Source organism: Xenopus laevis, chromosome 6L (genome assembly GCF_017654675.1).
Source record: "Xenopus laevis strain J_2021 chromosome 6L, Xenopus_laevis_v10.1, whole genome shotgun sequence".
Taxonomy (NCBI): domain Eukaryota; kingdom Metazoa; phylum Chordata; class Amphibia; order Anura; family Pipidae; genus Xenopus; species Xenopus laevis.
In genome coordinates, this window is record NC_054381.1 from 160,565,797 (window position 1) to 160,579,414 (window position 13,618).

The 13,618-nt window shown below is 41.1% G+C and overlaps 1 protein-coding gene across 1 annotated transcript in view; it reads left to right on the forward strand.

Annotated features, from left to right (window-relative positions):
- The window catches only part of LOC108719450, a 128,382-nt gene that overhangs the window by 24,582 nt on the left and 90,182 nt on the right, over positions 1-13,618 (forward strand). Inside the window, exons 8-10 of the mRNA XM_041566682.1 lie at positions 8,664-8,818; positions 9,941-10,157; positions 12,389-12,546. Coding sequence (XP_041422616.1) covers positions 8,664-8,818; positions 9,941-10,157; positions 12,389-12,546 — 530 coding nt within the window. The remainder of the gene's footprint in view (positions 1-8,663; positions 8,819-9,940; positions 10,158-12,388; positions 12,547-13,618) is intronic.

A 13,618-nucleotide genomic window follows, 5' to 3' on the forward strand; every position in this document is an offset into this window, starting at 1 on the left:
AAGTGCGTTTTCAGAGATTTCTTGAAAGTAGAAAGGTTGGGAGAAAGTCGGACAGACCGTGGGAGAGCGTTCCAGAGGAGGGGTGCAGCCCTTGCAAAGTCTTGAATGCGAGCATGTGAGGAGGTAATGAGAGAAGAGTTGAGTAGCAGGTCAGTAGAAGAGCGTAGTAAGCGAGTGGGTGAGTATATAGAGATGAGTTCAGAGATGTAGGGTGGGGCAGAGTTTTGAAGTGCTTTGAAAGTCAGTGTCATTAATTTGAATTTGATTCTGAAAGGTAATGGAAGCCAGTGCAGGGATTGACAGAATGGCGAGGCAGAGGAGGAGCGGTTGCTGAGGTGTATGAGCCTCGCAGCAGTGTTCATTATGGACTGGAGAGGTGACAGTCTCTGGAGGGGGAGGCCAATTAAAAGAGAGTTACAGTAGTCTAGACGCGATATGATGAGAGAGTGAATAAGAATTTTGGCAGCGTCTTGGGTGATAAATGATCGTATTTTGGATATGTTCCTTAGGTGGAAGTGACAAGATTTAATAAGTGACTGGATATGAGGAGTGAATGACAGGGCAGAATCTAGGATAACCCCAAGGCACCGGGCCTGGGGAGATGGGGTGATAGTGGAATTGTTAACTATGATGGATACTTCGGGGATGCTACTGGTGTTAGTTGGAGGAAAGAGAACCATTTCAGTTTTAGAGAGGTTTAATTTAAGGTAGCGTTGTGACATCCAGGTAGAGATAGCGGACAGGCAGGAGGAGACGCGAGTTAGGAGTTCTGGGTTGAGATCAGGAGATGAGAGATAGATCTGAGTATCATCAGCATAGAGGTGGTAGTGGAAACCATAAGAATTTATTAATTTGCCAAGGGAGGAAGTATAGAGGGAGAATAGTAATGGTCCCAGGACAGAGCCTTGGGGAACTCCAACAGAAAGAGGTAGGGGAGAAGATGCTACTCCATTGTAGGAGACACTGAAGGAACGATTGGTGATGTAAGAAGAGAACCAGGACAGGGCTGTGTCACGAAGGCCAAGTGACTGGAGGGACTGGAGGAGGAGAGGGTGATCTACAGTGTCAAATGCGGCTGAGAGATCAAGCAGTATTAGTAGTGAGAAGTGATTGTTGGCTTTAGCGGTTAAAAGGTCATTAGTCAGTCGAGTCAGGGCAGTTTCCGTGGAGTGTTGTGGCTTAAAACCAGATTGTAGGGGGTCCAGCAGGTTATTGTCAGAGAGGAATGAGGTAAGTCGGTTGTAGACTAGGCGCTCAAGTAGTTTAGAGATGAAAGGTAGCAGAGAGATAGGTCGGAGGTTGTCAAGATTGGAGGGATCAAGAGAGGGTTTTTTCAGAATGGGGGTGACAAGAGCATGTTTTAGTTGAGAAGGAAACAGTCCAGTTGAGAGGGAAAGATTAAATAGGTGAGTTAAGGCTTTGATTAGACAAGGATTGGTATTGCGGAGAAGTTTTGAGGGAATTGGATCAAGCGGGCAGGTGGTAAGGTGAGAAGAGGCCAGAAGCTTTGAGACTTCCTCATCAGTGACAGGGGTGAAGGAGCACAGGAGGGACTGAGGAGTGTGGAGGGAGGGTGGTGGAAGTCTAGGGGGGTTGAGTAGTGTAATGTCCCTTCTGATAGTGTCAATTTTGTTTTTGAAGTGCTCAGCAATATCTTGAGCAGAGACAGATGTGCATGGAGGGGGTGGAGAAGGGGAAAGGAGAGTGTTAAAGGTGGAGAAAAGTTGTGCTGGTTTTTTAGAAAGGGAGTTAATGAGTGAAGTAAAGTATGTTTGTTTGGCTTGGAAGAGGCTGGTGTTAAAGGAGCGCAGGGCAGATTTGTAGCTCCAAAAGTCTGATTCTGAACGGGATTTGCGCCAGCGACGCTCAAGTGCACGTGAGTGTCTTTGGAGCGCTTTTGTATGAGCAGTATGCCAAGGTTGAAGTGGTTTGGGTCTAGAACGTTTAGTTTTTATAGGAGCAAGCTCATTTAGGGCAGTGGTGAGAGTACTATAGTAGACAGAGGTAGCCACATTAGGACATGAGATGGCTGAGATATTAGAGTGAAGAGAGTCAAAGGAAGAAGAGAGATGTGACACGTCTATAGCTTGCAAGTCACGGTAAGTACGTGTTTGGGGAATAGCAGGGGGTGAGGAGGGAATTAGTGAGAGTTGAAATGTGAGCATATTGTGATCAGAGAGGGGAAATGGTGAGTTAGTAAAATTGGTGGTTGAACAGAGTCTGGTAAATATGAGATCCAGAGCATTACCATTGGAGTGAGAGGGGGAGTCTGAGCACAAAGATAAGCCTAGGGAGGAGGTTAGTGAAAGAAGTTTAGAGACAGAAGAGTTGTTAATGTTGTTAACGGGTATATTAAAGTCACCTAATATGATGGATGGTATGTTAGATGAAAGAAAGTAAGGAAGCCAGGCAGCAAAGTTGTCCAGAAATTGTGCAGTTGGTCCTGGTGGTCGATATATAACAGCAATGCAGAGTGAAACCGGAGAAAAGAGCCTAATGCAGTGAGCCTCAAATGAGGAGAATGATAAAGAGGGAACAGGTGGAAGAACTTTAAAAGTACAGCGGGGAGAGAGAAGCAAACCTACCCCACCTCCAGGTCTGTTACCAGGTCTGGGAGTATGAGTAAGGTGTAGGCCCCCATAGGACAGGGCAGCAGGTGAGGCGGTGTCAGTAGGAGAAAGCCAGGTTTCAGTAAGTGCGAGTAGGTTAAAGGAATTTGCAATAGAGGGTATTGTAAGATCCTGCTACTCTACAGGTACAGCATTACTTTATGAGACTCTCTCTTGGCTGAGCCTCAAGGGAATAAAGGACTTAAGCTAAACTATAACGCTCACAAAATCTTGCGTGCCAGTTAGTAATGAGTGTATCTGCCACGTTTTGCTTCATGTCAAAATTCACAAACCAGCATCAATATCGGCCAGAATGGTAAAATTCACAGAATTCACTCAGTAATACTATACATACATGCCCTACATTGTTAGAGGACCTCCTATCCACTGTGCTACAACTACTGATGTATGGTTCATACAAGAGGGAATTCAAAAGAGACTACATTGAATATTTAAAGGGAAACAAAGGTCCAGAAATGCATGGTATTCATCCAAGGGTACTAAACGAGCTTAGCTTTGTGATTTCCAAACCTCTTGAGTTTTCAGGATTCATTGAGGTCTGGCATGGTGCCAAGAGACTGATGAATTTCTAATATTTATATATAAGAAGGATCCCAGGCTCAGTCTCAAAACCGTAGGGTGGTTATTCTGATGTCTGTGATAGGAAAGCTTTTCATATGGGGTATTAATGGATAAGATATATCTAGTATAGGTCAATCTAAAAACAAATGGACTTGCTGAGTAATCAATGAGTTTCACTACTCATCCGAGCAGCTTCTTCAGTTCAACTGACTGGTGTGGGAAGTTTTCGGCATTTAAACTCTTCCACTAATCCAATCACAATGGCACATTGAAACGTCTTCAATGATTACTCAGCAAGTCCAGTTGTTTTTAGATTGACCTATACTAGATATACCATGACCTGGATGAATGAAAATCTTCATAGTCATAATGGATAAGATACTTGACTTTATTGCATAATAATACTATGAGTTTGTGCCAGCATAGTTTTATGTGCAATGGATATTACCAAACTAATTTAATTGCCTTTTTTATGAGTAGGTGAGCTGGAACCTTGACTCTGGGATGGCACTGGATGTGATCTTCTTGGACTTTGCTAAAGCTTTTTTATATAGTACTGAAGGATAAATTGAGGAATGTTGACTTGGGAGTTTTATTTATTGAAGGATAAATTAAGGAATGTTGACTTGGGAGTTTTATTTATTGAAAATCAGATTTTAGTGGTTTTAGAGATTTTTGAAACCTCGACTAAACTCACAAACTCTAAAACCACACACGTCATTGAATTTATTAAAAGATCTATATAAAGACAAATATATAAGACAATTCCTAGCGGAAAAAATATCTGAAAACCTCTAAAGGTCCAAATTGATTTTAACTAAAAAAAACCCTACCCCCCTACCCTACCCTACATAGACCCCCAGCCTAGCTGCCCCCCCCTGGGAAATGCCCCTAACTTTTTACTTACCCCTCGGTGCAGATTCAAGGATCTCAGTTCACCGCAGCCATCTTTTGGCTCTTTGTGTCTCTACGTAGGGTAGGGTTTTAGTTAGCGGTTGAATTCTCCAATACAGCAGTCCAATAGGATCAACGCAGCTCCACCTGACTTCTATAGCACCTCAATAACTTTTACATTGTTTTTGTGCTGTTTAAACTTATTATATTTCGAATTATTAGAGCTTTTTAGAAATATAGGAAAAACACAACATTTTCGAGATTTGTGGAAAAAACTAAATTTGATTCTTATTAAATGGGCCCCATAGTATTTGTACCTGGATAGAGAACTGGCTAAAAGATAGACTACAAAGAGTGGTGGTAAATGGAACATTTTCTAATTGGACCAGTGTTGTTAGTGGAGTACCGCAGGGCTCTGTACTAGGTCCCTTGCTTTTCAACTTGTTTATTAATGACCTGGAGGTGCCATTGAAAGTACTGTTTCTATTTGTGCAGATGAGACTAAATTGTGCAGAACTATAGGTTCCATGCAGGATGCTGCCACTTTGCACAGTGATTTGTCTAAACTGGAAAACTGGGCAGCAAACTGGAAAATGAGGTTCAATGTTGATAAATGCAGGTTATGCACTTTGGCAAAAATAATATAAATGCAAGTTCTACACTAAATGGCAGTGTGTTGGGAGTTTCCTTAAATGAGAAGGATCTTGGGGTTTTTGTAGATAACACGTTGTCTAATTCTGGGCAGTGTCATTCTGTGGCTACTAAAGCAAATGAAGTTCTTGTATAAAAAAGGGCATTAACTCAAGGGATGAAACATAATTGTGTCTCTTTATAGGTCCCTGGTGAGGCCTCATCTGGAGTATGGGGGCAGTTTTGGACTCCAGTCCTTAAGAGGGATATAAATGAGCTGGAGAGAGTGCAGAGACTAAGTGCAACTAAACTGGTTAGAGGGAGGGAAGAGTTAAATTATGAGGGGAGACTGACAAGGTTGGGGTTGTTTTCTCTGGGGGAAAAAAGGCACTTGAGAGGGGAAATGATTAGACTTTACAAAGAGGACATTATAGACACTTTAACTTTTTTGCAGCACAACATGACAAACAATATATATATATATATATATATATATATATATATATATATATATATATATATATATATATATATATATATATATATATATATATATATATAATGAAAAAAATAAAAGTTACTAAGTAATAACATAAAGCAGTGACAGCAGTGTGTAGTCAAGTACAGGGCAGGTGCTGCCATTGTTCCCCTTCAGCTCGGGCCTGTTGATCTGGCAGTGACATCATTTGAGTGAGTAACACAGGACTTGCAGTTGTACAATACACATTATACATTTATGTAATAGGAATTTCAGGTAATCCATCATCTGTAAGGAAGGGAAGTATGGGGAATATTTTCAGTAGATAATCGAAATTAGATATCTGATTATCTTGTACTCAATGCAATGATGTGAGAGTCACTTGTTTTTGATGTTACAACATTTAATATCACTCCAGATATTGCAAAGGATACTGAGCCCGAATTTGTGGCTCACCTACCTGCCCAGTCACTCCATTATCTATGTATTCAATTCCTGCACCCATTGGGGGTCATTGATCAACACTGGGCAGTAACCCATGGCAACTAATCAAATTGCTGCATTCATTTTTCTACTTGCAGCTGGCTTTAAAAAGCTAATCATTGATTGGTTGCTATAGGTAACTGCCCATGGGCGAATTTGCCCAGTTTTGATAAATGAGCCCCCTTGTGTCCCCATGGGGCAACTGACTTATCCCACCCTGTGTTGGAATTTGATCAGGTGGCAAAGCTTATGGGACTCAAAAAGACTGAAAAAGTTCTAGTCTGGGCATTTTATTTCTGAATACGCACATCCGTTTTTACAGATCTGCTATTGAATAAAGTAGTCATCAAATTCTGTTCCGTGTTTTTTTCACACTGCCCACGCATATGAAAACCTCCAGTACAAATACAGTGGAACCCCACTTCAAGGTCCAAGGAAATGACAGTTTCCCGGACATGACATCGTTTCTTCATGGCTTCTTGCTAGAAGATTTCTTGTGTTCCCTGGGAAAACATAAAAGTGAGGTTATACTGTATGATGCCTCTGCGTTCGTTGAAGAGACTGTTACTGCAAACACATTGAAGAAATTCGATTGTATTTAGTAGAACTAGGCCAGATGACAACAGTTTAAATGAAATTGAGCACTCTTTTAAACAACTGTTATTGACATAAATGCAGGTGTAGCAGCAAACTGTAGAGCAGGGAGTAGGACTCAGCTTGGATGAAAACTAGACACCACCAAGATAACAATTACATACAGTATTACTTATTTAATTCAGGCCTCTAAGCCGACCTGAGGCAGATACTGTAATGAAACCCCCCCACTGCGCAATTGTATTCTTGCATCGGAAGAGCTGAACATCCAGTTCAAACCCCAGAAATTCAGCTCAAAAAGTTACAATAACTTCTCACCTTGCCTCATGGCAGGCGCACCCCTGTACTTTTGTCCAGTTTTCCAGATGGCCTTTACAGTTGGCAACGGCACAGATATTACCCGGGGGGGGGGATAAGTAGGCTAAACTGGTGAGTAGGATTGTAGGAAGATGAGGCAACATTGGGGAGAGGATGGTACATATGTAAGGAGAGGTCACTACTCTGTAATCAAGCCTCAAGCTACTCTGTCGTTGAGCCAGTCAAGTCTCAACACCCAGAAATCCATGGGGTCACAGTCTGTGCAGATATAGTTATCCATCATATTTTCTAGCTGCTGTTGCTGATGAGTTTGGCTGCTGCTGCCCTGGCCTGTTGCTCCCTAGTGGTGGGGGGCAGGAAAAGTGGTGCATACCCTGGGTAGACCTTCAGAAAGCACTGCACCACGAGGTTGAGAACTAGTGCAAAGCAAGGCACATTGGTCAGTAAGCCACGGTGGAGGGCCACCAGCAGGTTGTACCTTTTGTCGCATGCAACATTTCCTGCTCGAATTGGGGAATAAACCACCTCTGGACCTGAGTATAGAAGGTGGGCAGGATCTCAGTATTACTCTTTTCCCCAGGCAGATGAGTTGCAACACAGAACTGAAGCATAGCTATGGGAATACATTGGGGCAGCTCATCAACACCTTAAACTGGGGATGAGGATAGCGAGACTGTGTGGGGTTTCTCCTTCAACCCACATGGAGGCATCTCCAGCCTAAGGGGAACACCATTGCTTGCAACCTCTTCGGCACTCATCAGAGTGACCCAATGGGTGGTGTAGGATCACCCCAAGCCACGCTACTTGCTAGACTGCAGGGAATCCCTCAGCACTGAGCTGGTCGGTAAGTTGACCTCCAGCAGCTGACTAGTGCCAGCAGCAGAGGATGTAACCTGGGTAAATCAGTCTCTACCTCTGTGTTTGGATGGGCAGCCCAACGGAGGCAAAACAATCTGCACAGTCCTGCATGTCCCCAGAGCCTGATTACACACCACCCTTTTTATTATCCTCATATGCTGGGTCACATAGAGCACTTTGGGAGATATATACTGACTCTCTAGTGTCTCTCTAGTGTTTTCCTAGACACTATGCCACAGGAGGAATAATTAAATAAAAGACAAAACTAAACTCAAAAAAATATGTATATAAAAATATATAGTGTAGGTGTCCAGAGGATTAGTTTCTCCTATGTCTTGGAAATCCTGTACTGTTTGGAAATCCTCTGGCTATGGTGTTGTTTCCCATTCCAGGTTAAAGTGTTCCCTTGATTCCAGATTTGGCGAGGAGGTTTTTGGAACCAAGATAGAGAATTCCATATAAGTAAATTAAGCCACTATGGAGTGGTGCAAACATGCCCCCCCCATGATTATAATCTCTTACCTGATACCCTGGGCCGGTACAGAAAACGGCACCAGCCCAGAGAACATGAACTGTAGAGCACTGTCCCCAGGTATCAGGTAAGCAATTATTAACATATGGCACCCCTCAGTGATTTTAACTTTCCTTGGCCTTTAATAGGGTATAGGGTAATAGGGTATCTCTTTGTCCCAAATATGCCAGCATCACCCAGTTTGCTGCTGCACTTCCCTGGGTCCTACCCACTTGTAAAACACCCCTTATTTATTCTCCTTGATGGAGTTTACATTTGCACCCACTAACTATATCTCAAATTCCTAGCATGTGCTTTGACAGTAGTGATTTTGTCTTTACAACAAGCCTTTATTTACCTTCATGTCCCTTTCCCAATTTCCATTAAGGTGCCACATCTATGTCCTATCTAGGGCTCCTCACTCAGGCTTTCCAACAACTTCAACCCTCACAGTGGAGTCCAATCAGTTGATTCCAAAGGGACTGGACTATGGCATCCCTTCCCTTTTATAGACTAGGGAATGCCCATAAAACCCCTGGGCCAAATGGAACACATCCCTCCCACAGTGTGACTTTTTGCATCCTTATAAATTACAGTAGGAGGTAAATTATCCTCTATATAACCAGTTAGTATGGATATGAGTAAAAGATTATAAAAAGCAAGATGTCATACTAATATAAATGATATAAATTACTCTCCCCCTCAGATGCGGAACTGTCACTAGCATATCACAAGACACCATCACTTTGTGCTGTAATGGGATGGAGGGTCGATATGTGAGTGTGGTTATTCCTGGGAGGGAAGAATATCTCTCACTCTGTGAAGTGGAGGTTTTTGGAACGGAATACGCAAACGAGGAAGGTAAGACCTCCTGGAAGTGACTTGGTTATAATTTAGTTGTTTCCCAATGCAGCTAAAATGAATGGCATTCTTTACATGACATAATCCAGGTTTTGGGTTTGGGAATTTTAAGGCAGTCTGATACAAAGGCAAATCCCAAAATGGCTTTGTAAATTCAAAGTAGTGTTCCATCTAAGAGCCAAAGTCATTGTTATTGAGTCCTAGGTTTAGAACCTATTGGTTTATATAAGTACATGCATTATATAATTGTGCAATTTCATCACAAGGGTGTGTCTATTTTAGTGCAACATCGCACTGTTTGATAATACAGTACTTACCTTCTTCCCAAGACATGGGTGCTGATGCCTTTTGTAGATTATAGTTTTCAGAGGATTATTCTGGGAGCCTATAACTTCAGCACACTATTTTATAGTCTTATGATTTAATCATTATTAAATTTTCAGACCAAATAACATTATTACGTTCCCAATTCTGTTTCTCTGTTCTGGTTCCTGTGGATACAGTGTATAAACTCAACACAAAGGTAACACACACACACCATCCACAGTTGGGATAGAGATCCACAAATGCAAAAGTAGAAACAGACCAGGGATTGTAAGTGCTGAGTCTACAATCATCTTTTATTGCTGTTTATCACAACATCTTTTGGGAGCTTGTCCCTTTTTAGAGTGATAACCCCTTTAAATAGCGTGCAGTCCACAAGTCCCCTCCCCTTTAATTAATCGTGTTTGTAGTTTAATTTTCTATTTCTGTGACCTGCATAAAACAAGGGTATGTTAGAGACTTATTACAGGAAACACTTTTGGTTGCATTGTCTCTAAGAGCCTTGTCCACTTGTTTTCTTTTTGGAACTGCATTTTCCATGTGGATTTGAAAGGTGGACTTGTCCCGTCAATCAAACGTATCACGTGGTTAATTAAGGGGGGAGGGGACTTGTGGACTAGTGTTTCTAATTGAATCACTTGAAAAAGGGACTAACTCCTGAAACATGCCGTAATAAACACCAATAAATGGTGATTGCAGACTCAGTACTGACACTTCCCAGTCTGTTTTTGCTTTTGCATTTTTGGATACAGTGTGTAAAACATTTTTTCCATATTTTTCTTCTCTTTCTTGTATAAGCTGGAGGAGCAACTGTTGATGATGCTGAAATGACTCATCTCTTTATTCACCCCCGTGCCCACACCAATACTAACAACATGACTTGGTGGCAACTGGACCTTAGGAAGAGGTACATGGTACAAAAAGTGGTCATAGCCAACAGGATGGAGGAGCACAGCAAAGGCCTGATGGGAGCCGAGATCCGTGTTGGAGATTCAGCAGATAATAACAACCCAATGTGAGTCCCAAATTCCCCCTTGAGTTCCTTTTCTCTGTCTGTGTGTCTAGGACAATCTGGGTGTCAATGGCAGCACAGTGTGAAGTATCCCCTACATCCAGCTATTTATGGGCAGAAAAACAGTTGAACTGGATTGACATGAGTAGTTTCACCTGAATATTGTCTGTACATATTACAGTATGTCTTTTTTTGCTCACAAAGATTGGTCTATGTGCTTGTGTCCTGTCTTTACCGAGGTCACCCAACAGTGCGGTCCTTGAAATCTTTTTGACTTTCTCCATTATCCTATTCAGATTGTAACCTTTCTCCTTAAACGAATGCATTAGATTCACTCTCGCTTTCATATACTCCTGGTTATCTGAAGTTAAAAAAAAACTGCCCCTTAGCTGGGCACTCTGAAAAACTGCCCCTTCGGGATGACCTTCATCATCTTTGGGTCATGGAAGCTTCCAGAATTCAGCAGGTTATTTCTGTCAGTGGGTTTTCTATATAGGCAAGTTATAATGTGACCTTAACATCCCAAAAAATAAATCATTCCCTTTTTCATGTTAACTTAATGTATGGATGCCACTGGTTGGCTTCTTTTATTAACTGTTGGAATCTATCCAGACACCCAACCCAAATTACCAGCAAACATATCATCCATAAAGTGAAGATGAGCCTCAATAAGTTTACTGTATATATGTTCCAGGAAGATTTTCTTTTTAAGGGAGTAAGGGCAACTGCAGCTCCTATTAATGTCCGTTGCTTTTGCAAGAAGTACTTTCCATAAAACCTAAAATAGTGGCTCTGAGCAGTGACCCTTAATGTAAGGAAGGCTTCAAACATCACCAAATTTATCTCTGGACCTCTCCCATTGACTTAAACTGTAATTCGGCAGGCTTTAGGTGGCAAATAGTCGAATTCGAGTTCTTAAAGGACCAGAGTATAAAAATCTCGAAATTTAAATTGAGTTTGGATAATTCACAATTCAAATTTGAGAGTTAGAGTTATTGGAGTGGATATATAAGTGTATTACCCGAAGGGGGAGCATTGGCATTTTATCCAATTTCGGTTGCAATCTCCATCATGATTCGGCAGTCTGATCCTGTGGCACATTGTTTGAATTTGTTGGTGCAATTGGTTATACCGGGGGCAAAACAATTAGAGAGTTTCATTGCTCTAACACAGTAGTCCCCAACCAGTGGCTCGTGAACAAAAAGTTTCTCCCCAACCCCTTAGATGTGACTCCCAGTTGCCTCAAAGCAGATGCTTATTTTTGAATTGCAGGCTTGGAGGCAAGTTTTGGTTGCATAAAACCAGGTTTTGGCCAAACAGAGCCTTCTATAGACTAACAGTCCACATAGGTGCTACCAAATAGCATATCACTTGTTTTGCAACCCCAGGGACTTTTTTTCATGCTGGTGTTGCTCTCCAACTCTTTTTACATTTGAATGTGGCTCACGGGTAAAAAAAAGTTGAGGATCCCAGATCTAACACAAGTCAATAGTGATGAGCAAAAATTTCCTAAATTTTGCAGCAACTGTACAGAAGAGCACTAGGGCCAGCAAATAAAAAAAATTGTGATAAATTATGACTTTTAAAACTCATAATTAGGATTTTTAAACTCATAATTATGACTTTAAAAAGTTGAAATTATGTCTTTTAAACTCATAATTATGACTTTTAATCTCATAATTATGATTTTAAAATTCAAAATTATGATTTTTAATCTCATAATTGTGACTTTAAATCTCATAATTATGACTTTAAAAAGTCAAATCTTTACTTTTAATCTCAAAATCATAATTATGAGATTAAAAATCATAATTATGAGATTAAAAGTTATAATTTTGACTTTTTAAAGTCATAATTATGAGATAAAAAATCATTATTGTGAGTTTAAAAGTCATAATTATGAGATTAAAAGTAATAATTATTAGATTAAAAGTCATAATTATGAGATTAAAAATCATAAATATGAGTTTTAAAAGTCATAATTTATCAGAATTTTTTTTTTGCTGACCTCAGTGATCTTCTGTAAAAATGACACCCATAGACTCCAATGGAAAAAAATGATTGGACATCAAAAAAAATTGTTGCCCATTGACTTCAATGCACTTTCGGAAATGTTTGCCGTTTCTCGAATTGTCGGCAAAACGGGGGGGGGATTCGCCCATTGCTATTAGTCATTCCTCTAATATTACTTGGAATAACTGACATATTTGTGATCCAGTTCTTGTCATTACCAGATGCGGAACCATCAGGGAAATCTCAAACATCAATGACATCACTGTGCTCTGTGAGGGAAGAGCTGGTTATTATGTCAGTGTGGTTGTTCCCCATTCCATGGAGAATCTCGGGCTCAGTGAAGTTCAAGTCTATGGGGAGAAAAATTATGATCATAAAGGTAATAAATGATATTGTGTATGATTGGCTGGATATGATTCCTCAAATGATATTGGTTTGGAGCTGTGGAAACTGTAAAGTAAATGTGATTATACAACTAAATCACATGAATTATATACATAGATCATATGGAGTTACATACATCACAATCAATACCGGTACAAAAAGGTGAGGAAGGCCCTATGCAAAAGAGCTTACACTCTAAAGGGAAGGGAGTAATACACAAGGTGTGGGAGTGGGCAAGATCGAATTAAGTGGGTGAGAAAAGTGGTACTGTATGTGGTGTTGCGTTTGGTAGTTAAGCAGAGTGAGGGGAGGCTTCTTGAAAGAAGTGCGTTTTAAGAGATTTCTTGAAAGCAGAAAGGTTGGGAGAAAGTGGGACAGACCGTGGGAGAGAGTTCCAGAGGAGGGGTGAGCATGTGAGGAGGTAATGAGAGAAGAGTTGAGTAGCAGGTCAGTAGAGGAGCGTAGTAAGCGAGTGGGTGAGTATATAGAGATGAGTTCAGAGATGTAGGGTGGGGCAGAGTTATGAAGTGCTTTGAATGTCAGGGTCATTAATTTGAATTTAATTCTGAAGAGTAGTGGAAGCCAGTGCAGGGATTGACAGAATGGTGAGGCAGAGGAGGAGCGGTTGCTGAGGTGTATGAGCCTCGCAGCAGTGTTCATTATGGAGTGGAGAGGTGACAGTCTCTGGAGGGGGAGGCCAATTAAAAGAGAGTTACAGTAGTCTAGACGTGATATGATGACATTGGCTTCATTGAATCCGGGGCTGAGCTTCTCTCACATAATGAAACATCAAGACATTTTCCTTCATGAGTTAGACTCACCCACAGTTGCCCAGTCCACTGCCATGATGTCCTGCTCATTGGAGTCCCAATAGTCTAAAGGGTGTCACCACTCACCTGGTAACATCAAATCGTTTCTCCTCGGTGGAGCACAGAACTGTACTTACATTTTTTTCTGACACTTTCCAGCTTTATAATGGGGGTCACTGACCCCACCTAAAAATAAATACCCTGTAAGACTACAAATGTATTGTTTTTGCTACTTTTTATTACTCAACTTTCTATTCA